This window comes from Serinus canaria, chromosome 9, assembly GCF_022539315.1.
Source record: "Serinus canaria isolate serCan28SL12 chromosome 9, serCan2020, whole genome shotgun sequence".
Lineage (NCBI taxonomy): Eukaryota > Metazoa > Chordata > Aves > Passeriformes > Fringillidae > Serinus > Serinus canaria.
Genome location: NC_066323.1, coordinates 16,790,816 through 16,815,523, shown reverse-complemented (window position 1 = coordinate 16,815,523; position 24,708 = coordinate 16,790,816). Strand labels below are relative to the sequence as shown.

General features: G+C 40.7%; 1 protein-coding gene across 6 annotated transcripts in view; it reads left to right on the top strand.

Moving 5' to 3' along the window:
• The first annotated feature begins 330 nt into the window (after positions 1-330).
• ACSL3 (acyl-CoA synthetase long chain family member 3) overlaps positions 331-24,708 on the top strand; it is a 46,793-nt gene continuing 22,415 nt past the window's right edge. For 2 of the 6 annotated variants that reach the window (XM_050977917.1, XM_050977918.1), the window contains exons 1-3: positions 9,381-9,462; positions 14,248-14,351; positions 18,853-19,274. In XM_050977917.1, the coding sequence (XP_050833874.1) occupies positions 18,924-19,274 (351 nt within the window). In that variant the 5' untranslated portion in view covers positions 9,381-9,462; positions 14,248-14,351; positions 18,853-18,923. The other 4 variants (XM_030227112.2, XM_030227110.2, XM_030227117.2 and 1 more) reach the window with 4 other exon arrangements.

The window sequence follows — 24,708 nt, the reverse complement described above, 5'->3', positions numbered from 1 at the left end:
CGGAGCACGTTCATGCCGCTGCCGTGGTCACTCACTCTGACCGGGAGACTTGGCAGAAAGCATTCTTTAACGCGCCTCGGCGGTACCGCGCGTGGGTCAGCGCGGTCACCGGCGGGCCGGGGCCATGAGGAGGCTCCGTGAGAGAGGTACCGGTACCGGTACCGGCACGGGTAGCTCACCGCCAAGCGCGGAGGGGCTGAGGCCACGGCGCGGAACGACGCGCCGCCAACGCGGCCCCGCCCCTCGCCAGCCATTGGCCCCCGGCGCCAGCCCCGCCCCCCGGCGGCGGTGACCTGTAGTAACCCCGTTCTACCGGAGCCCGGCCCCGCGCGCCACTCGGCGCGGGCCAACCAGGAGGCGCCGTGGCGCATACGGAATGAGCGCGCGCGGCGGCGGCGGGCGGCCCGGCCGCGGGTGAGCACGGGCGCGCACTCGGGCGGTGCGCGGAGCGGGCGGTGCCGCCGCGGCGTCCCCGGGCCGGGGCCGGTGAGTGCGGGGCCGCGGGCCGGGGCGGGCTGCGGGGTCCTGCGCCGCCGGGGGCGCGCCCGCCCCGCCGTGCGGTGCCGCGGGGCCCCGCCGGGCGTCCCGCCGCCTCCGCGGGGGCGAGTGCGGCGGCCATTCGGGCCGCGGGGGTGCTGAAGTCTCCCGGCGGGGCTGCCACGGGCCCGGCTGCCGGCGGGGCCGGCGTCTGCGCACCGGTGCCGCCCCCGCGGGAGCGGCGCTCCGGATAATTAGCGAGATAATAGTCGGTAACAGGCGCGTTTCGGCTCTCTGCTTTGTGTTCGGGCTCCGGCGTCCGAGGCGGTGATGGGAGCGCGGCGTGGGGCAGGTGCCCGGTGCCGCGGGGTGATGACACGCCGTGTGCCCGCCGCGGGCTCCGGGACCCTCCGCGGCCCCGCGGTCTCGGCGTGCGGCTCGTGGTCGGTGGGCGCGGGTGATGCGAACGCGGCATGGCCGCAGGAGGAGCGGGCCGGGATTTGCAGTCTCGTTTCAGGATTGCCGGGCTGTTTTCCAAGGGTTGATGCGGCGTTTAAGGTTGAGGTGCGTTCCCTTCCAGGACTAGCCCGGGAAAGATAGCACAGGAACACCTTTCACTTGTAGGGAGAACAGCAAGCCTTAAAATGCTGCTGCAGATAGTTCAATAAATAGCAGGAAGTTCGGTGTTTGGGACTCATACAGAATCCCTGGGAAATGAGAAAACAGTAACCTCCAGAAAAAGGAGGGCAGTAACAATATTGTTAGAGTAAAAATATTTATAAGGTAGTTTATGACCGCTACATTATTTTTACCTTACTGAAGAAACAAGCCCTCCTCCCCTGACATTTAATTATTATGTACAGCAACTGGTATGTAATCTTTTACTTATTGTAAAAGATTTTCTTTACGAGTATCAGATTCTATAGTTTAGCACTTTTTTGGCCTGTGAAATGGGTTTGATAGCACCAGATGTGAAATTCTTGTATTTGAGTAGCCTCAGTTTTAAAGTATTGTTATCGGTACAGCATTAATGAAAAAGAGTAATACTAATGATAAAAGGTTTTGATTGCTTTAGAAAGTCTGTTAGTGCTAAGGGCAGTCATTTTTACTCAAAATACAAAAATCTGAGTTTACATTAAATTTGTTTGGGGTTTTGTCTTGTTATTGTTTAAAGTATCATGTAAAGAAAAACATAAAATAAAACCAAAAGCCTTAATGTGATCTTTGACTGGTTACATTCTGCTCTTGATACAGTCTTTCTCCAGAGTGGATTGCTCTCTCATTGGGCAAAAAAATCACTGTGGCTTATGATTTTTATTTCCTGGGGCTAAAAAACAAGAAGCATGAAATAATAGATATGTTATCAGGTCTTAACTGTATCCTAAGAGGGAGGTAATCATCTGGGTGCATTCATAAGACTTTATATTCATTACTGTCTGCAGCACTTCTCATTTGTTCTGTGTGCTTTGAAAAGTGAAGGAAAGACATTTTTAAGCTTGGCAATTCTTCCCTGACCTGTAGATTTATGCCTCAGGAATGGCTGAAACTAAAGATTGTGACTTACAGACCTGTTTTTGTTTGTAATTGTTCGGCATGTTTATTATTGTTGGTCCCTAGAAACGGGAGGTAGGTTCAGGTTTAACATTTGTTTGTTCAGTGTTGATGGCTGGCTGACAAACTTCAGTCAGTCTGAGGGAGCTGCTGGTCTGTGTGGTGAAAAATTTTGAAACTCATAATGAAGTCAGTCTGTGGTATGGATCTGGTCCCTCTTGGCTTACTGACTTAATTCCACAGTAGTGTCTTTGACCTGCAATAAGCTGGCACTTGGTTCTGAATGTTTGTGCTGTCCTCAAATGTCCTATTCCAGTCAAGTAAGGATGCAGGTAATAATTTCTAGCCTCAATTTTATTATTTATATTTCACAGAGGTGGGATGTTTTGAGAGAGCTCTGGCTTGCAGCTGTGAACAAGGGGTAGACTCTCCCTACCTGTGCACCTGAGTGCTGTGGGGCTTTGATAAAAGCACTATTAATGGCCTAAAAAGAGGTGTGAGGACTGTGGTGTGTAGAAGCTGATTCCACTTTTCAGCAGTGTTTATAGGTGGTTCCCATCTTCCCTGCTCATCTCTTTTGTTTGGAGAATCCTGAGTATGTAAGAACACCGAGTGGGGCTTGTTGAGCTAACTATGCTGGTGTGAGTAATTTCTCACTTTTGACACTTCCAAAACCATAATGCCTGTAAGAAATAACTTCTCAATTCACAAGATGTGGTTTAGCCAGAAGCCTCAGAAAATCAGAATGGTGTTTATTGGACAACTGTTAATCTCTGAAGAACTAGGGGAGTTGTCATCATGTTTGACTTAAAGCATGGTGTGCTTTTGCTGAACTGGTGAGAATTTAAGCCACTGTTTTCCCCAGCCCCCATTCAGTGCTGATTGTAGGGCTTTTATTCTTCCTTTCTGTAGCCCAGTGAATGGTTTGAGCCATTGAGTCATACTAAAGACCCAGTTTTTTTGAATGGGTTGTCAAGACTTCTGGAACAAACATAGCACATGGCTCAGGACAAAATTCAAAAGAACTATGGATAAAGTGTTCTTGTTAAAGGAAATCCAGCTATGGATTAAATTTCCAGAAAGTAGCAGGAAGAACTGAGTCCTGAATTGTTTAGCAGTCTACATTTTCATTTAAAATACTTGTTCCAGTGGGAGAGTAACTAAACCTGTCCTGACAGCCAACTGCTACTTACTGCCATGGTGGCAAATCCAAAAAATAATGCAGTCAGATGCTGCAGTGTTACTGGACCTTAAAAACTAGGTTCAAGTGGCCTGAATTCCACTGAAGGCCCTTTTCCGAGTCAGTGGAGAATTCTAGGTGGTTCTAAAAAGCAATTCAGAGAATTTACATAAGACACTGAGTGGGGAGCTGCCTGAAAGCCAGCTAATAAGAAATAGGAGGCAGAAGGATTTATGTGGAATTTAGGCCATCTGAATATGGCCCTAAGAGGCGACTTAGTACTACTAAGTAAGGTGCATTAACACTAAGAAGACTTGGCTTCAATTTCCATCCGTTTCATCTGCTGCCAATTACTAAGCAAATTTACCATTTAAGCAGCTCCTTAGGGATGGTGGGGGCTTCCTGGCTCTCTCCCTGTCAGGAGTGACCCCTGCACCAGCACAGCCTGTTCTGGGGGCAGCCCAGCTGAGAAAGCTCTGGGGGTCATGGTGGCCAGCGAGCTCAGCCCGAGGAGCACAGCCAGTAGGTCAGGTGAGATAATGATCCCATTCCATGTGGCCCTTGTTAGACCACATCCAGAACACAGCATCCAGTTGTGCTCCCTTCCCTGGGACAAGGGAAATGTTGATAAACTGGAGTGAGTTCAGTAGACAGCTGCCAAGATTGGCTGGAGTTGTGAGCTTTTGCTTTGTGAGAAGTAGAGGAGCTGTGCCTGTTGTTGAGCCTGGAGAAGAAAAGGCTTGGGGGACCTTTCCAGCACCTGTGTGAAGGTTTTCGAGAGAGTGAAGTCAAGTTCTTCACAGTGGTGTGTGGTGGGAAGACCAGAGATAGCAGGTGTGAATTGGAGTCACAGAGGTCTGTGTCCATAAGGCATTTTTCACCCTGAGGTGTGTCACGAGGTGGGACTTGGTAGCCCAGAGATCTCCTGCATACTCCTTCTGTGGAAGTTTTCAAAATCCATCTGGATAGAGCCCTGAGAAAGCAGGTGTGATTTCACAGCTGACTCTGCTTTGAGGTTGTACCAGAGCCCCCTGATGTCCTTTTCCACCTGAATTATCCCATGGCTCTATGTAGTGTCTGCCAACAGAGCAGTTGCAGTGGAAGGTTGTGAGCCAGCTTATTTAGGGCTGCCTGTGGTCTGGCAGTGCAGGTTTACATGTCAGACTTGGAGCAGTACAGCAAGCACTCAAGCCAGTCCTAGGCAGCTCTCAAATGGCAGGACTTTATTTGTTTAATTATGCAGTTAAAGTTGGAAGAACCTGCTCTTCATCCTGAGGGCCTGGTCTACATCAGGACTTGCCATGTTGTAAAGCCTGAAGGGCTCTCAGAGGGTTCAGTACTCAGATACAGTTTGGGATCTAATGAATTTGGGGCTGTTGAAGGAAATCATGTGGGCAAGGCCATATCCTCAACACACCTCCTGAATATTCCAAAATAGGGGTGGGGGGAAGAGTGCAGCTCTGAAGGAAACTCAAATCTAATTCTGTATTACCTTTTGAATCAATAAGGGGAAAGTTGTTCACAATTCAAAATGGTTTGAATCAACTCACTTCAAAACTTGTAAGAGTCTTTTACAGATCCTTGGGAAGGAATCCTCACCCACATGTCCTCTCTTTCCTTAAGGGAGCCTGCAGCTCATGGGAAGTCAAGGTGCTGACTTCAGGTGTCTGTAATACCAGAGGAGGAGGTGGCAATTTGTCACCACCTGTGCGTTGGGACCTTGTCTTTCCCTGAGTGTTCATAAGCCTTGTTAATTACAAAAATGTGCTAGTTAATTATCATATCTGAAACGTGACAAGCTGGCTTCTCAGTCTGATGAATTTCCTGAAAAGCAGAGAAGATTATTGAAGTTACTGGCTTATGGATTTTCACTGTGGATAGTGAAAACGGCAAGGACAAACTGCAAACCTTCTCCCATTGCACTATAAAACTGGAAATCTAGTGCTTTGCCTTTTAGAGCTATGTAAGTATCCTTCCCTTGAGTGCTTGTATCTATTAGATGGGACCAGTATGAGACCTGGAAGGTTAAAATAGATAGTGAAGATTAGAAGTGACTTGCAGAAGCAGCAAAGTGGCACTAGTACAGTACTGCCACTTTCAGTTGCCCATCTATGCTGTGTTACATTCCTGCCTGTAGAACATTCTCTCCTGAGATAACTTCAGAAGGATACTGAAAACTGTGTAAAAATGCTTTTTCAGCATCTTTAGAGGCAAGACTTCTGCCTTTACCTTACTGCTCTCCAGGACAGGGTATGGAACATCCCTCATTTGGCTGTCCTCAGGAAGGTTTTCCATGGCTGCTGTGCTTCTTGAGCAGTTAGTGCAGTGCCATATATCAATGTGCATGGTGACCTAAGGTCTGTTAATCAGACATACAATGAAATTTGTACCAACCAAAGTTAAGATAGCATGAGAAGACAGTCTGTGAAACTGTGTGTGGTCTGGAGTCATTTCACCAAACCATTATTAAAATCAATGTTTTTGAGCTCATTCTGTGAGAACCCATGAAAAACTGGAAAGTGGAGCATCTGCGGTGAACTCAGAATTTAGATGAGTTGGTAATTGGTGTTTGGTGAAGAAGTATCTGTAGTTGGTTTTGAGTATATGGGTATGGAGAAAGGCAGAAGGGAACAGAAGAAGCAGGAGGTGATGGCTTGCAGGAGGATTTAAGTGGTTATGTAGAGAAGCATCTGCTTTTTTGTGTCTGCAGATTCTGTGAGGATTTTTGTTTGTGAGTGCTGAAGATAGGTGAAGGCAGCAGGCACCCAGGGGAGACAGCTGTCCCAGGAGTGCTCAGGCAGGGAGCTTGGTGGTCTTTGTGGCAAGCTGGGTTTGCTCTGTCCCATTGTAAGTCCACAAATGACTTGTAAAGCCCTGGTAACAGAACTTTCCAGGCATTTATAGCTGCAGTTTAATTGTCCTGATGAAGTATTGCTGCACTGTATTGTTCTAGAGCAACTGTGAATAGAGAAATGTTTTTCCTAATGGATTACTTTGAGAAGCATAGAAAACATTTTCCAATTCTGAAGTGCTGAAAACTGTGTAGATTTTATTTTTTCACCTTTCTTGATGGGGAAGATGCTTGTGGAGATTCTTACCTGATTTTATTAAAATCTGCACAAAAGGTTTAACTTGGTAACATCCAGTACTTTGAAGAGCAAGGTACAAATCCACTTCCCAGCAGGGCTGCGTGCTCATGTATGAATGTCCAGGTCACCAAGCCAAGGCTGTTAGTGGGTGTTGGAAGGGGGGGGGGTGAGGGTTTTTGATCAGGAAAGCTCAGTAAAACAGACACTCAAAAAAATTGAAATCTTTAATTTACTAATAAACTCTCTGCCCAAATCCTATGTTACACAGTCACAAATGCAGTTGTGGCCAGGTCAGCTTGTGAAAGAACTGACACATCTGCTACCCTGACTTGTTTTTTTGTGCATCTATAAATGTGTATACATCTAAGATAACACATTCTAAGAGAATCATGGTTGAAACTGCATATATTTTAATTACATCATTAGCTTAATATTTCATGATTCTTTGGGGGATTTTTTTAAAAAGCGAGATGTATTTCTCTTGTTTGAAATGCTAGTGGCTCATGAAACATTGAAATATTTATATTCTTCTTCTAGAAATATTTAATAGTCTATTCTGGACTTCCAGCTTGTCAGATTGTATTAATGTAATGCTGACATCTGTATAAGACAAAATAATTTTTCCTGAGAATATTCACAAAATTCCTACTAATGGTGTTGCTACTGTTGCACCTTTCTTTTTAAAAAAGGTCAATGCTCTTGAAAATGAGCAGTGAAGGCTCTGCCCAGCCACGTACCTCAATTTTTGTCATGTTTACATAATCAGAGTCTAAGGGTGTGTTTGATTTCCCTGAAGAGAAGAACAGGATTCTCTTCTACCCAAACCTCCCTCTACCTACGCAGTATTTGTGTACTGATTCTGAACCAGTGACTTGAGTGATCTCCTGGGAGGATGAGGAGTTCCTTCCTCACCTTCATCCCATTCCGAGCAGATCTGTGGGTGCTGGATATTGTCCTCTGACTGTCACCACCTGTGTTTGTAAGTTTTGCTTTTAAGGGTGACACATAAGGGCTTGGAGCTGAGAAACCACACTTGTGTAATGCTTCTCAGAGAATAAAATGGCTTCTAATTTAATGAGACCTTGTTCTGTGTTTGCTTCGAGTTATGCAATTTTTGAGCATGTTCATGACTGATCCTGCCTTGCTTTGCTCACAAAAGGAAGAGTGATAAAAAGAGAGAAAAGGATATTTGTTCCAGTGTGATGGAGAGAGGTTGTCCTGATATTCTGTTATTTCTAAAGCTAGAAAATAGTATGATGACTCAAATAAGCAGGGTAGACTTCTTTATGCCATGTTTAAATAAATTATAGTGCTGGATTTTGAACAAAAGGATAATTTTTCCCCAAGCAGTATAGATATAAAATCCAGATCAAGTAGTTCTTTAGGAAAACACTGAATTTGAAGTATTGTATTTTTCCTTGGCTGTTTCTTTATTTTGTAGCACCATATTCCCCACTGTCCCTGGAACTTAAGTGCAGCCAAGAGAAATAAAAACCATACAAAGCAGTTTGCAGAGAAATAGCCTACTTGTCTTTCTGTAGCTCAGCCTTTTGTGACTTCCCATCAGTCACCCCACAACTTGTTGAATGCAAAATGTGCTGTCTGTCCATAATTAGATGGGGAAGTGAGGCTAAAGCATTAACAGCCAAAATTATCTTTGGTAGTTTTCCCCAGATTTCATCAAGTGCTTGGTTGTTCAATGGTTTGACCATGGTTTCCAGGCTTTCCAGTTCCTTTTGGCAGTTTGGTGTTTATGGTGCTAGGCTTGTATCCATAGGAAATATTTGTTGAAGTCCCATTTCTGCTGATTGTGGGTGCAGCATTTGTGGTGTCTTATAAATTGGTTTGATTTAGTTGGAGTTTTTTGAAATCTGAAGTTAAATAAGTGAAGTAGTTTTTTAGCATTAGGTCTTAAATAATACTAGGACAGAGGCAGTTTCTGGCCATTGCAGGACAATAGTTACATTTGCTATACCCCAAATATTAAGCCAAGTGTTTCTGTTAAACTAGTTAAGAGTCAGGCTTAATCATCTGCAAACCTGGATATTTAGGATGTGGGGTTTCACAGGCACCACTGTAAGCAAACTAAGAAGCAGATAACTGGTTTTGAGGATAGGTTTATAACCTGTGGCAGAGGTAAAGTTACCAAAAGTGAAAAATACATATTCCCAGACCTTAGAGCAAATTTCATTTCTCCCTTTGAATTTGTGCCCAGGAAAAGCTCCACAAGTTATTTTTTGCATTTATATTGCTGCTGGAGTGAAGCACTGCTTTTGGGATGTCTGGCTTAGTCCTTACAGAGAGATTCAGTCTACAGACTCTGAAAGTCCCAATGAATCTTGTGTGAGTATTGGTTTGAGACAAGACTTGCGAGAGCTGTGGTTTTTATAAATTGCATTCCTGATGTTTTTCTGCTGTGTGGATTGAGGGGGATCTCTTCATTTTACTGAGAGTGAGTGTTGGATAACACAGTCTGAACCATGCACATGGGTTGGGAGCAGTAGTGCTTCCTTTATAAGGTGGTGATCCTTTCTGAAGGACTTGTGACTTCCATTGCAGGCCAGAGGAGAGAGGTTGTTCCTGTTCTGGAGTTTGGGGCACTACAGTGCCAAGTGTGGGGTGTGAGAAAAGTAGATATTCTCGTGGGATCTGCTTAATTCCATTTATTTTGACAGTAAATCACTGTAGATGACTGGACACAATGATGATGTTTAAAAAAAATAGCAAACCAAACCAAATCTAGCAAAGTGCCACGTAATTAGAACCTGAGAATGTATTTATCCTTCAAAAGAAAAAGAGTATTAAAAATGTCACCAGCCAATGTCATTTAGCTTTTCTAATTAAATGGTGAAACATCCCACTTTATCACTTTGATAACTTAGATCATGCTGTGGATATCCTTCTTGCTTTGAAATGTATTGTAAAATTCTCTTATAGGTATTGTTCATCTGGTATTTTTCTTGTGAGAAATTTGCCTAAAGACTTGGAATTTTCACACTTTTTCTTGTGAAGTCTATATCTTCTATTTTGTTCTCTCAGATTTGTTTTGTTACCTGAGTATTCATCTACTTCTTGTTTTTCAGGAGCTACTGGTGTAAGGTTATCAAGTCCCTCAAGATTTCAACTGAACTGTGCAGCTGTTTTGATGTTAATTAGAAGCTATAGGTAGGCAGTTATGATTAAGCAATTGCATTGTGAAACCTGTAGAGACTTGCAGGCTTGGTTAATCTTCTGTTTGGAGAGAAGGGGAACATGATCCAAGATGAGAGGGCTGTCTGGACAAGAGCCACCAGGAGTGAAGTCAGCAGGACTGAGCAGGAACAGGGGAAAGGGGATTCTGGCAGGGGGGTTCATGGCCACCCACCCATGACCACCTACTCAAACCAGACCCTGACTCCAGTGCAGAGAGGGGCTGTGCATGAGGACTAATGAGCAAGGAGTAGTGAGAGAGTAGGGGTTTGAGTACTACTTAGTGAGAAGGCTGTGTATTTGTAATTCTGATGCCCTTGGTGTAACTAGTGTACAGTTTTGCTGACTTTGTGGGGTTACACCCGGATCCCTACTTTGTGCAAACTAGAATAAAGAAGTCAAAGATCTCATCTTGGTGTGTGAATTGCACACCAGGGAATGAGCCAGCATCAGGACCAACAGTTATCCCTAACAAAATCCAACAAATAGAGAAGAAATGTTAAAGAAAGAAGGCAAAGACAACATAAATATACAGGCTTACCAGATTTTGGACCCAGCCAAAGTTCATTGAAAAATGAATAAAGGATTATGACTTATAATTTTTACTGTGGCACTACATGAGCTCAAATTCATCTAAAAGTAAATAAGAACAATATTTTGCATGTATAGCTTCTGCTGGAGAAAAAAATCCCAAAGCACCTTTACAGTTAAAAATATGTGGGATTGTTTTGTTAATTTTTTTTTTGTTCTGATCTAATGAATACATGACTAGGATGCAGTACAAACCACATTGAGTGTATGGCAGTAGACCATCTATTTTTGCTCTGTTTTCTAAGAAACAAACAAGCCAGAACTGTTCATGCCTTAGTATTTTAGATTTCCCAGACATTGGAGGGCTGATCTTAGGCTGTGTGTTGTAGGAAAACAGCACATGAAACCATTCTGTTGAGTCTCTTGGATTGGGATGGAGAGCAGAGTCTGCCTCCCAGTGGAAGCACCTAGGGTAGTTGACTTAAACGAGCTGGAAAACTACTGTAGGAATTTGGAGTGATTAGCTGACAGTGATAACTCAGTTGTTACACCACTTCTTCAGTAGGCAAAGGTTACTGGTGAAGGTTCTGGCTTCTTTTTATTCAGATTTTTTTCATACTGTGTGTGCCGTGGTGTTGATGTTCTTGTTTATGTACTCTTCCATGTTTGATTTGTGTCTGGTTTGAAAATCTAGCAGTATGCTGGGGAAATTGGTGGTTTCATCTCTCTCTAGCAGTGAATTGACAGATACCCAAGTTTCTCTGAGGCCTTCTCCCCTAGCAAGGTACTTTTACCCATTAGTTTCTTTCTTTTTCTTGTCACAAACATGAAAACATTTAATTTAGTTTGGCACTAAATGCATTTCTTAAATGCTGTAATAATTGCTTGTGAAAAGGAATGGAAGCAGTGTATTGACAGTATCTAGTAAAGTGCCTGAAATGGGTTAAGACACTTGTTTGCCGTGAAGTGTCATGTATGTAGTGGGAGGGGAAGGAGATGAAAGATGGAGCAGCCCTGGATTGTGTTCTGGCATAGCTGTTACTTTGTGACATGATTTTGAAGAAGTGGTTTTAGCACTTTTTGGGAAGGTTTGCTGACAAAGTTGTCAGCTTAGAGCTGTATTTATTGTTCTTATTAATAAAAATGTGTTTGTCAATCCACTAAATATCTAAGCTGTCTTGGATAAGTTAAAAAACACCTCTTATTTAAGGAAAATAAATTTTAAAGTGTTTGAAATAGAAAAAAAATCCAAGATGCAGTGTTACAATGAGGTTTGCATTTTTAGTTGATTTTATTGGAAGAGTGTTAATTTTGTGGGTCAAGGTAGCTTTAGGAGTGTTTAATTATTGCTCCTGCAGCTCATTAGTGTTGAACTCACTTTGATTTAGTTTTATTTTTCACCTGGAACAAAGGTTTGAACTTAAGTTTGTTGCCTGTGCAGTCAGGCTGTGTGTTGGAGTCCTGTAGTTCTTTTGTGGGGGAAATAAATCTGTTTGTCTGCTTTATCACTTTAGCTTTCAGTTTCTTATAAATGTCACTGTTTCATTAGGAAGCAGAGGAGAGATGTACAAACCTGGGCCCTTGCTGTCCTGCACTGTGCAGTGATATTTCACACAGTGGGGCTTAGGTGTACCTAAAAGAGGTTGATCTCAAATAGAAGTTTTTAATACCCTCTTACCATTAACTTTTTAGAATAACTGGATATACTAAGGCTCTGTTTTAGAGAAAGCACAGTTCTGCACCCTCGAGGTGTCAGCTCCTTCTATCTAGTTTAGTTCTGTGCTTCTGCATTTGTCTCCCTGGTGTCTGCCAATACTAGGGGTGATTTTTTTTTTTCCCCACTTGATGTAAATTAGTCTACTAAGAGGAAAAGGAATCTTTTCTAGATAACTAAATTTTGATTGAAAGGAAAAAGTTTTAATAATACTGTAGAGCGTGTCTCTCTAGGGTAGAGGATTTCTTTGGTTCATGTAATTCCTACCTTTGTAGTATCTTGGTGTTTACCAAGGACATAATAATTTATTAATCCTAATAACATGCCTTCTGGCTGCCTCCTAGGGAAATAGGAGTATAATTTTACAAACATGTGAAGGACATAAATTAAACCCCTTTGTTTTTGTAGGATGTGTATTAGCCGATACCCAAAGTTTAAAGGTATTTAAGCTTGTAGCACTTGAAACCCCCAAGGCTGAGCTCCTATAAAAGTAAGCAGTGAGATCATGAGTGGGAGAGCAGCAGGTTAATCCCCAGCCCGCAGCTCTGCCCTGATCCCAGAGCGGTGTGCTGTGACACCCGTGTCACAGGGCGTCCTGCTGTCCCTGTGCTGAGCCTGTCCTCCCCAGCCCAGTGGGCTTTCATGTGCAGCTCCACTGCCAGGCTCCTTCCCTCTCCTCCTCCGGTGTTTGCCTTGTCAGTAACTCCTGTCAGTTCATGGTTACTCAGTTTGCCGAAGCAGAACAATAACATCTTTTGTAGTGCTAATTTTGTGATGATTTAGGTGATTGCAGTGACTCTTGGTAGGCTCAAACCGAAGTTGATACAAAGGGAAATCCACCATTCTGCCCTGAGAAAGGAGAGGGTTTAAACTGGATCAACAAGCTAATCTGACTCATTCCTAGCCACACAGGCACTTGTGTGTTTACAATGAGGGCAAGAGTGGCATTACCTTTTGGAGATGAACAGTCTGTTTTTCTTAGCAGCCCAGCGTTAAATCTGCCTGAGCCAGACCGAAATCACAGCCTCAGGCTGTGCAGTTCATGCCCAACCTTTGGTGCCCCAGCAGTCTGTTAAACTCCTGCCTGGGCATTGGTTTGTTCCAGGTCGTGATGCCTCTTCCCTGCTGCTCTGTGTGTGCCCCTGTGCTGTTCAGGGCCATGTTCCTGCAGAGCAGTGCCTGAGTTTCCCTCGGACTGGAGCTGAGTTGTAGATTTGCTTAGGCTGAAGTGTTGAGTGGGTTGAGTTGTGGAAGCAGGAGTGGGAGTGTTGTGTTGGCTCTGGCCATCTGCCAGCCTTGGGCTCCCTGGCAGATCGAGGGGAAGCATTTAAAGAGCCTTCAGGTTCACCCAGGCTTGTGCTAGAGGTGGGTCACAGCTGGAGGCTACAGATGATCTGAATAAGGTAACTCCAAATTACCCTACCAGCAAATACTGACAGCTCTTGAGTGAATTCCAGATGTAGTAAAAGCCTGCCTCTTCAGGGTTGTTAATGGTACTTTTTGAGTCCAGATGTCATCTAATATAGGCTGGTTTTTTGGTACAATTAAGGGCTTTGTTACATTGTCTTGAGAACTCCTATTGTTACATTCTGTAATGAAGAGATTGGGCAGTTCATGGAGATACTCTGTTATTTTGTCTGTTAAAGCCTAATCCAGTGAATAACTTTTTTGTCCTTTCAGTGAATGTTAATAAATCAGGTTTTTTTTTTTGCAAGATTCACCGATAAGAGAAATTTAATATTTGTTTATACAACTATAAATTGTTGACCAAAATGGGTTTTTTGTGCAAGAGTATCTTGGAGTCTCTGGGTTGGAGTTCGGTTAGTATGTGTGAAGACAAGGAAGTCAAAAACCAGGGCAGTGAGCACCCTGGATACTCACCTCAAGCAGCAAATAGTTAATCCATTGAAACTGGAAAAGATTATCTTAAGAACTGTGTAAATAGTAATGTTTGCAGAAAGGTAATAGGTACAAAATGTTTACATTTGCCTATTTTAAATGTGATTTGCTGGCACAGGTTTTCAAGACTTCTTTCTGCAAAGGACAATAAATAAAACTTTAATGTAGAGTAGAGCAAAATCAATAAATACAATGATTACTATTTTATTAAGTCTTTTTGTAAAGTGTTCAAAAATATTTTATTACTTAGGCTGAAGTGCATTTTCTATGTGGGTGGATACACAAGGATAGGTCTGGTTTTTTCCTGCCTCAAATGGTAGAAGCAGTGTACACTTAAAAGGCACTGGGGAGTTAGAATTTCTCAGGGGTACAAGTACCATGAGCTCCTGGGTTCAGCCAAAGCTGCTGCAGCCACCTTGATTGTACAGGACTCAAGTCTGAGCAGTGACTGTGTCACATCTGGCTTTGTGTTAACTTGCATGCAGTGGGCCTGGACTCTGAGGTGATACAGTGTAGTATCAGATGAGAAAAAGGTTTTATTTATTACAAAATACGAGTGAAAAAATGGAGGATGTGTTTTATAATTGCCATATTTAATGGGGATTTTCCATTTTTAGATTTCATGCAGTTGCCTGTGACAGCTCCTGTTGAGTAAACTGAGACTGGAACATCTTGTATCAGCTCTTGTACCTGTACCTGCCACGATGAGAAGTTGCATAAGGTTCCTTTTTTTCTTCTTAATTCATGCTTTTGTTGTCATGTAATTGTTATAAGCAGGTCAATTAGTAAACGCATTCCTTGAAGGATTTTTTTTCTTTGTCATCTAACAAAAGTTTTTTTCTGAAACTAAAGGGTATAACAGTATTAGTATAAGTAGTATATCAGGCCAAATCACTGATTATGTATTAAGAAGGATCAGTCCTGAAAAGTACTGGTTTATTTCTCCAGGCTCATGAATGAATGTGCTGATTGCTGCTTCTTTCTGCTTTGAAAAAGTGTGTCAGACTTAATTTATGGTCTTGCTCTTTCCTATTTGGTGACTACCACACTAAACATGAATGACATGTAACTGAACAGCTCTTAGGCATGTCCAGAACCCTTTGCTTGAGCAGGTTGTCTCTAAGGTATATTTTTGTATAAAAAGCAACCCTTTCATCCAGGATTTCACCTCCCAGCATCTCCTGCATCACTAGTCAGGGTTTGAGCACTGAATCCTCAGAAACCCTAGCAGGATTATGTGAAACCAGGGTGGACTCATGTTCTGTAAGAACCTGAGTGTTTACAGCTTATCTGCAGACCAAACCACTAAGTTAGAATATTACCACATGTCATGTGTTTCTGTTTGTTAGTGATTTAGCAGGAGCTACCCAAGAACAAAATTCCAGTGCTGAAAATGCAGTGAACTTTCTCACTGTGCCAGGGTCTCATATTTGCAAAAACTGCTTAGGATCAAGTCCTCTGCTTTCTGTTCCCTGCCCCAAAATGATGGGTTTGCTTACACTCTTTATAGTCAGAAGCAGTCATCTACTTCCAAAATTAAAAAGTCCAACATATTGTACTTCAATTACATGTTTAAACCATGTATAGTATTTCACTAAACCTTTCAAAGTTTTGTTTTTGTTGACTACTACTTTCTTTTTTTTAAAGCAGAATAATAAACAGCAAACATTGCTTCCATTATAGGCCTTTCAGATCTGATATAACCTTGAAAATTTCACTAAAACTTCTAATTTTTAGATTAGTTCTGCAGGTTGATTTTTAATACTGTATTTTCATTTTGGGTTTTTAAAATAGCATACATTTTGAAACAATAATTGTTACAGAGAAGAATGCATGAGCAAGCATTGTATCTTAATGTAAGTGATGCTGTTCTTTTACATTGTCATTAAAAGTGGTTTTCTTAATGGAGGTTAAATGACCTTTTGTATAAGGGAAAAAACCAAGAGAAAATGTACTGTCATGTTCAGCTAGATTGGTTTTGCTTGCTGTAAGTCATAATTGCCTTACATCTAGCACTCCAGCCTCAAGTCAGGGTAGAATTTTGCTTCTACACTGTCATCAGAATGATTTTTTAATTGAATGTTCAGTGATCCACTTAACTGACTTTGATATTCTTTTGGGAATAGCAATTATAAATCTGTGGGGCACCAAGGCATTTTAAACTGCATCTCCTTTTCTTACCTGGTATTTTCCTCTTCAACAACATAGCAAACAAATCAACAAAATGATGACTTAAAATGCAGCTTCTCTTCTTCAGTTACACAAGGAAAGAGGGGGAGACTTTATATTGCCACCAAGGAACTTCCTTTGTGTCATGGCTCAGCTCTCCTTAGAACCATCACCCTACAAAGATCCTGGAGCTTACTCTTCTAATAAAACTACAGGAATATAGGTTTTTTCTTTCTTGTTCCAAAAGGCATTGCACTTTTCCAATGTCCAATTACAATGGTAATTACAATTAGTTACAAGCACAGATGCTCTGTAAATATCACAGTCTTAAATCTGTTGCCAAATTAAGACATTTGCCCCTGAGCTCTCTCTCTTGACAAAGTTTGCTATCTCATAATTGTAAGATTTTTTGAAGGAAAAAAATGGACTCTTACTTGGACTGTAAGACAAGAAACTTCATTTGCAAAAGATACTTTTGAATCTTAAAAACATTACATTTTGAGTGAAAAAAATTGTCTTAATTTTTAAAATAAACTGTTTTCAATAAATGGCTGGTAATAGCCTCACTTTTGTGAAGGAATAACTGAAATAATTAGCAATTAAGGAGATGTACATCAGAGCAGAGTTCTAGAGCAGGATGCTTGCTTTTCTGAGCCAGGGAACAGTCCAAGACTGTCCCTTTAGTCTGTGCTGTTGGAGTGTTCCTTAGACCCTTTCTTGCAGTGCAGCCTTTTATGAAATGGTGAGCAAAGCACAATTTATGTTTGCAATTCAAAGCAAAGATTGCCAGGTTTTGGGGGTTATTATGCAAGGATGAGCCAGAAGAGAGGGCTTGACATGGCACCTTGGCATGGTTATCATAGAAATAGTGGAAAAAGTTCCTCTCTCCTTCTGAGGAAAGAATTAAGCTGTTGGGATAACTAACTGCAAAATGAAATTGGAGGCTTCTGTTCTGGAAGGGTTCAGTGCCTCTCTAACCAAGGAAAGTTAGGAAACCTAGAGAGAACATTATTTAAACAGCTTTGACTGTGTGTCAGGGAATTTCTTTGAAGAACAGTTTGCCTAAAGGTATTAAATGAGTTGCTTTAACTTTCATATGTAGCAGTATTTGGTTAAATTCTGTTTCTACTTTTTAGGCAGAGAGAAGTTCTCCAGCTCTATAAGGAGAAAAAAGATGCTCATCTCCTGAACTGTGCCAGGCAAAATAATAGTACAGCATAAAACTTTTTAAAAAATGGGCAAACTCTTGCTCTTGTTGTGTGAACTCTGGATTCAGCTTTTAAACATCTTGTTCTGTGCTGCTATCAACAACAGTATAATTTTTCTGGCCTGCAGTAGTTGATTGGCTGGCTCATGATTATTTTCATTAAGTATCCTTCAGTGGCACCCTAAGAACATAAGTCTCTTCAAGTGATTACTGAGTTTGCCCTTTAGCCTATTTAAATTTGTATTCTATTTGTCATTGCTTTTTGCCTTTGATCTGAAAATTAAAATACATGCACTTCCATTTAATTTTTTAAAATATTTTAAATCTTTTCTCCTCTGCTGCTTGTTGCAGTAAGTTCCTACTGTGAAGAGCTCCTGTGGTTTATTTGAGTATGTGTCTCAGGATGCTCTGCAGAACAGCCTTCGATGTTGTTTGGTTCCTTCAAATTGCCTGTAATAATGCAGTGTTAACAGTGGGATTACAGCAGCTTGTTAGGGAAAAAGATGGTCATGAAATATTTTTGCTTGGAGTTTCAGGAAGTTTTGTGTTTCAGGGAAAGATGGAATGAATCTCGTCCTAGAAGTGAAGGATGCTGGATTGATCCATTCCCAAAAGGACTGCAGATCTAGGATTAATGAATTTCCATTGCTACTGAAGGATCTTATATGATTGAAACATTACTTTTTTCAACTGAAATTTCTGTTCATTAGGGTTTTCAGAGAGTTAGTGGGAGGAAAAGTCAGTGGAAGACGTCAGCACAGAATAATACATCTCATGAATAAAAATTAATCTAGAATTGTCAAAAGCTCCGCAGCTTATGTATACATCATTATTAGTTGTTTGATTTATGATACTGCTTTTAATAAGTTGTATCAATAAGTTTGAAAGGTTAACTCAGTGAAGTGCATTTGTAGTTCATTATGTACAAAACACTGTTTTTCAGCTAGTGGCTTATGGTCTGTTCCAGAAATCCATCTTTAGCCATTATGGCAACCATCCCTGATTTCCATAAGGATTTCAGTTATCTTGTTGATTTACCTTTTTAATCTTTTAGACAGATTGCATAATTCCGTGACTCAACAGTAGAATACATTAGAAAGTTGCATCATCATTGTAGTCATTAGATATAGTAAATTATGCTTTTAAAACAGACAAAGTGAATATCCTGGCATCATTAAGGACTCTGGAAAATGTTACACATCTCTTCATTGTGCTGTTGTTAGGAATTTGGGGATATTTATAAGCTTTTTTCTGGTATTTACCCAATATTGCTTAGCTCGTGTTTATTGATCCAAGTGGGCTCATTGGATACTGCTTCTGAGACTGAAATCATAGGACTGATGGGAAGTCCCTAGGAATGAAGCAGCAAAGTTCTGTCACATACACAGCTTTCCTTCTCTCGGGGGGGTGTCCCACTGTGTCCAACACTTGGGAAACATTTCGACATCCTTAGCGGATGGGGTTCCCATGTGCAGAGTGCGGACTTTGCCTGTGTTCCTAGGGCTTGTTTGGAGGCTGATGATTCCCAGTCAAGGTCATGGGGATTCCTAGTCTAGGTGCACATGGAGGTGCTCTGATGTTGAAGAGGATCTTTTAAACTACACAATCACAAAACGCTTTCAGATAAGTGCTTGTGATGCACATGTCATTATACTGCAGTCTGCTAAAGGGAGTGGAGCAGTTCTGCCTTGTGTGTCAGTGCCTACTTTCATTTGTGTCTGGGGCTCAGACTTCTAACTCCTGCCTAAAGACACCTACTGGGATATGGATTCTAATATCATGTTTAAAAATTCCTTCTGCCAACAGTGATAGTTTACTACTAACCTTTTCTTTTTTCTCTTTTCAGATCTTTTTGGACCCCTGTCTAGCTGATCCATGTTTCCAAACTGTCTCTTGTAACATTCTCAAGCGGCCAAAATGAAGTTGAAGCATAACATCAACCCTGTTCTTTTACAGTTTATAAACTTCATAGTCCTGGTGTACTCCCTTGTAACATACATTCCATGGTACATCCTTTCAGGATCAAGGCAGGCTATAGCAAAAGCCAAGCAGGTTAAAGCCAGGCCTGTGAATAACAAGCCTGGGGGTGCATACAGATCTGTGAACAGTCTGCATTGCTTAGCTTCAGTTTTATATCCTGGGTGTGATACCCTCGACAAAGTTTTTAAATATGCTAAAACAAAATACAAGGACAAAAAACTCTTGGGAACACGTGAAATTCTGAAAGAGGAGGATGAAATCCAGCCATCTGGAAAGGTTTTTAAAAAGGTAAGTCTTTTTACAGTCTGCCTTCAAGAGTTTTTTCCAAAGTATGTTTACTTTTTTACGCAGCACTTCTAGTCCAGTAGAGCAAAGATGGGGAAAAAATAAATTTCTCTGCTTAAATTCAGTAGCTGTGAAAAGAAATTAAGTTATCCAATTCCTAATCTTTCAATACTTGGCATTTAAGCCAAATCTAAACCTTTTTGCACTCTTGAATAGTTATCCCATTTATGGTTTCAGTCAAAGAAAAAACACAAGTATGTTTTAGGTATTTGTTTTTAATATTCAGCTAGTGATGTAAGTGGTTTTAAAGGTTTCTTTTTAAAGAATTTTAAAAAGTCTCCCTTTGTGTTATACTGAGCTGTCATCAGATAAATATACAAAAATACATGCCAGTACTCAGATGTGCCTTTCCAGCAGCCTTAGTTGTGATTTAAGGATTTTCTGTTCTGTCCAGGGAATTCAGGACTTAAATGAATTTATTGTTTGGAAAAGGATTGCTCAGATTTGATTGAAGAGTCTTTTTTTCTTTGAGTTTCCTTTAAGGTGAACCACTCTGCCAATCTGTAATCCTGATGTGTGTGGGAGATGTGATTTCAGTGTCTGACAACAGCTCTGTTGTTTCAAGGGACTGACTTTTTGTAGTGTATTAGTTCAAGCCTGTATTGTCATTTCTGCTTTGTATCTGTTCAGACAGATTGAGAAATGCACTTCTGCCTGAAGAAGGGCAGAATTGTTCAACAGAATGTTCATATTTGTGCATCTCTGTGTGTTAAAGTTCTGCATCCCTGTATTAGAAGTTATTAAATCCACAACAGATAATTTTTAGTTAAGATTAGTTTCTGTGCAGATGGAGAAAATTTCTCTTTGTGATGCTAGTTTTAATTCTGATAGAGGAGTAGGTTTAAAATCAAATTTTGTTTAATATCACAATATATGGCAAAGTTCAGTTCTGTTAAAATCTTTATTCAAACTTTATTGTTAGTGAAACTTCCCCTTAGCTGTGCAGGTAGTTTTGCAGTATGAAGGAAATGCTGGGGTGAGTGGTTGGTGTACTCTTGCTTCATGCACATTTGCTGCCTCATTACCCTATAAAGAAACAAAAAGTTCATGTTGTATAAAGAGTGGCTTCTGAGCACAGATCAGAATTTTGGCTGCCCTGTTTTTTACATAAAAAACATGTGCCCTGTTTTTTAATCATAATTTTGAATGTAAGACTTAAGGACTTAGAAGTTTTAGCCTTTTCCATTATGCAAGCAGAGCGTTGTGAATATTGGAAATCTGAAGGATGTTTGTGTTGATCCACTTAAATTACTTGTTTGTGAGTATTTAGGCTTAGAAATTACCCAAGTTAGGTAATTTTGTCCAAGCTTTACACAAGGGTTCATTGTGGTCAATTGCCATACTTGCTCTCCTGTTACTTTGTTCCAAGTCGCAGCATTATCACACAAGACCATTTAATTTTTTTTTTTTTTTTCTGTTAGGGAATACAGTGTTTCTTATGACCTCATAGCATGTGTTAGCAAGTGAGGAAAATCAGAAAATTTCACAAGATACTATGTTGATTCTAAATGTCAGGTGATTTCTTTCATTCCAGGCACCTTTTATTGCCTGGTTCCCTCTAGACAAAGCCAGTTTGCTGAGGTTTGGTGCAGTCCTTCAAAAAGGGGCACAACAAGTTTAATTCTTAGGTATAATGTATGTTATTTCTATACCTTACAGGATCTGCAATATATTTTGTATTTTATATATATCTCAAAAAGAAGGTGAAATATTCAGCTTTTGATTATTGGGAAAACCAAGTGTCCTTGCACTTCCAGCTAAAATTATTTAGAGCTTCTTAACATCCTTAAAATCAATTAATTTATTGTGAGAACAATGATATCTCAGATAATCTGTAATTTTTAAAATTTTTATAATGGTATATTGTTCCAAAAATATTTGTTTCTGTGCAGATTCCAAAGCAGCAGAAATTTCATGGATGTGAATAAAATAAATACTTGCTTATGCACTTGTTGCATTTCATAGTAGTTCATAAATGGTTAGTTCTTCTATTTCCTTCTGTAGTGTACTCTGCAATTTCCTTCTCCAATATCATGGATACCTAATATTAATTTCATAAACCATGTGTTTAAGTCAGTATAAAATAATGTTAAAAATATCTCTGAGATTAAGGTGTAATTAATTGGAAAAGGGACTTAATTTAACCACAGCTGAAATTTTATGATGCCCAAAAGATGAGCTTCATTATTTTGTGTTGTCTTAGTTGTAAGTTATATTACCAGGTGCTTGCTTTGATCTGTGGTGGTATGTGGATTTGGCTTTGTGTGTTTTCTTTAATTGCTTTATTTTTTGTGGGACATGTCTGTTTGATTTGGGGGTTGTTTGTTTGTTTGTCTTGCTCGGCTTTAAAAAGGGACGGTAACCAAGAACAGAATTACTGGGAACATAATAAATAAGACATAGTGGGGAGAAGAAAACACAGCTTTGTTGGGGAAGGTGATGCATCTAAAGCCTGAGAGACTTGGGTACAACAGCAAGCACATGGGCAATTCTTGAAATTCAGAACTTAACTCATACTAAAGCCTAAAGTCAAGGTTCAGGAAGGTTCTTGCCATGCCAAGAACCTTATCATGTTGAAAAACATGGATTGCTATGTAAGTGGTATGTTAGGGTGGGGGTTTTCAGATACATTCAGCTGCAGTCCACGTGTTCATGTGAAAAAGGCCAAAAGTGGGCATTTCAAATAACCTCCTTTGTATTATTTTTAATATACTTTTACAGGAAGATGTATTTAATTCATGATCATAGCCAATGTTCTTTAAACCTTATAAGGTACTTTTAGGAAGACCTTCAAAGGTAACTGGGATCAGGTAGTTTAATGACTCTACATGAACCTGCAGTTTTATCAAGAACCTTTTATTACACCTTTGTACCATAAATTCTAATGTTTCTAAAATCCAGATAAAAGAAATGCTAGCTGTGTGTTTAGTCTCTGCTTCTCTGCATTTCCAAATACTGATGGAGTCTGGCTAGCTCCTGGTGTTTTGTGTGACTCAGGCTGCAGTGGAAGGCTGGAGCACGAGAGGGCAGCGTTCTCCTATGGAATGCCGTGGTTCCAGGGAAAACCCCAGCGCTGCAGGTCCTGCTGCCTGCTCTCTGTGGGGCTCTTCCATCTCTGCTCAGACTCTCTTCTTGGGCCCTTCTGCCAGCTCTTGGATAGTTATCTTCTTTCCATTATTTACCAAGCAGAAGTAAGCTCTGAAAGTTGTTAAGTTAAACATCTGTGAATGTTTAAAGGATTATGGTGCCTAATGCCAATCTTACCTGTTGGCAGCAGAAGCAGAATCACAGAATTGTTAGGGTTGGAAGGGACTTCTGGAGATGATCCAGTCCTGCCCCTGCCCAGGCAGGGTCACCCAGAGCAGGTGGCACAGGAACGTGTCCAGGTGGGTTTGGAATGTCTCCAGAGAGGGAGACTCCACACCTTCCCTGGGCAGCTGCTCCAGGGCTCCTCACCCTCAATGTCAAGAAGTTCTTCCTCGTGTTGAAGTGGAATTTCTTATGTTTTAGTTCATGGCCATTGCTCCTTGTCCCATCACTGGGAACCCTTGAGAAGAGCCTGGCACCATGCTCTTGGCACCCCTTTGAGATATTTGTGTGCAGTAATGAGATCTCCTCAGTCTTCTTCAGACTAACCAGCTCCTGCAGTCTCTCCTCATAAGAGAGATGCTCCAGACCCCTCACCATCTTTGTGGCATCCACTGCACTCTCTCCAGTAGCTCCTTGTCTTTCTTGCCTACACTTTGGAAAATGTTAGCAAAAGCTACTGAGGGCAAGGCCAAGAAGGGAAATGGGTTTGGAGACACACTCCAGCATGAGGAGTATGAGAGAAACTGACCTGCTCTGTGTCCTGCAGAGGAAGCTGGTAGAGAAATGCAGCAGAAAGGGACTTAGAGCCAGTTTAGTAATATGTATATATGAATAGCTATTATTCACTAATGTGTGTATAATGTAAATGTCATAGGGATGGAATAGAGAAGGAACACTAGAATTTGAATATATGGAAGGCAGCAGAAAAGTAAAACTCAAAATTGCTGCATTGAAAAAGGTCTTACCTGTTCTCATCTCAGTGTTCTTCAGAAATGTATTTTTTCATATAAATAGCTGCAGCCAATAGTGCTACACATCCTTAAAAAGGATTTTTCCTTTTTAAGAAAAGAAAGCACCATTGAGTGGTCTTTCACTACATATCAACAAGCTTAAGATGAATTATTTAAGGGAATAAAAAAGGGGGGAAAAAGCAAAATCACAAGTATTATTTGGAGAGATTAGTTTTTGGCCAGTTACAGATTTATGTTCCCCAGTTCAGTGAGAGTGGTGGAAATTACTAAAACCTCTTATGGATTTGCAAGCTTACCAGAAACAGTAACAAGAATCTGCTTGTATTTCTTGGTCTAATTATTTGTGAGCAGTTTTCCTGAGGCTACACTGTAGGCAGAGTATAATGAGGGAAAGGGTATTGCCCAAGTTACTGCTGCTATAAATTGTTTTCAGCTGATGAGCTTGTCAAGAACTTCCCCATCTGCCAAAAATACGGCCTTTGGGGAAAAAAAATCCCAAATTGGAATTTAAATTCCAAATTACCAAAATTTGGATGGACAGGAAGAGGTGCAATACTTTTTTTGGAAGCAGTGAGAATTTTCCACACCAGAAATATCCTGGTGTGTTGAAACAAAAAGGAACTCCCAGGTTTTGGGTTTTGAAACAGCCTGTTTGCCACTGAAACAGAGGTTCTGGAAGTAAACCACGAAAAACTGAGCAGATATTTGTGTGAGAAATCTGTATTTTAGGTGGAATTGCTGTATATTGCTGTTGTTGACAAATGTTGTTTTTTGGACTTGTTAAATGATATTTTCCCATAAAGACATTTATGAAATTCCAAGCAGCTGCACATGTACCTGTTTGTCCTACTAAACAAGTAGGTTAATGAGCAGTATGCAGTGAAGCTGTAGTAGGTACAACTCATTGTTACAACTAATTGTAACCATGAAACAGTTTGGAAAAGTGTCTTGACAAAGAAAATCTACTAAATTTTATTTTTCTATTAGAATTTGAGAGAAATTTTTAAATATGTTTTATTAAAGAAGCGGATGTGTAATTACAGACACATTAGAAATGTAGTTACATGTCACAAATTGTTAGATTAGCCCAAACTTTGAAATTTAGTTCCCACTCATGAATGAAACATGGAAAAAAATGAAGGAGCTTTTCTAGTTCTAGCTTTTCTTGTTTTTGTAGTGTTTGCATGCATTTATTACTAATTCTTTGTAAAGAACATGTCTGAAATACTTGATTAATAAATTGTGTTTGGAAATTGTCATTGTGCTTATATAAATAGATGGGTAGGATATAAGAATTTGAAGTACAGATTTTCAGT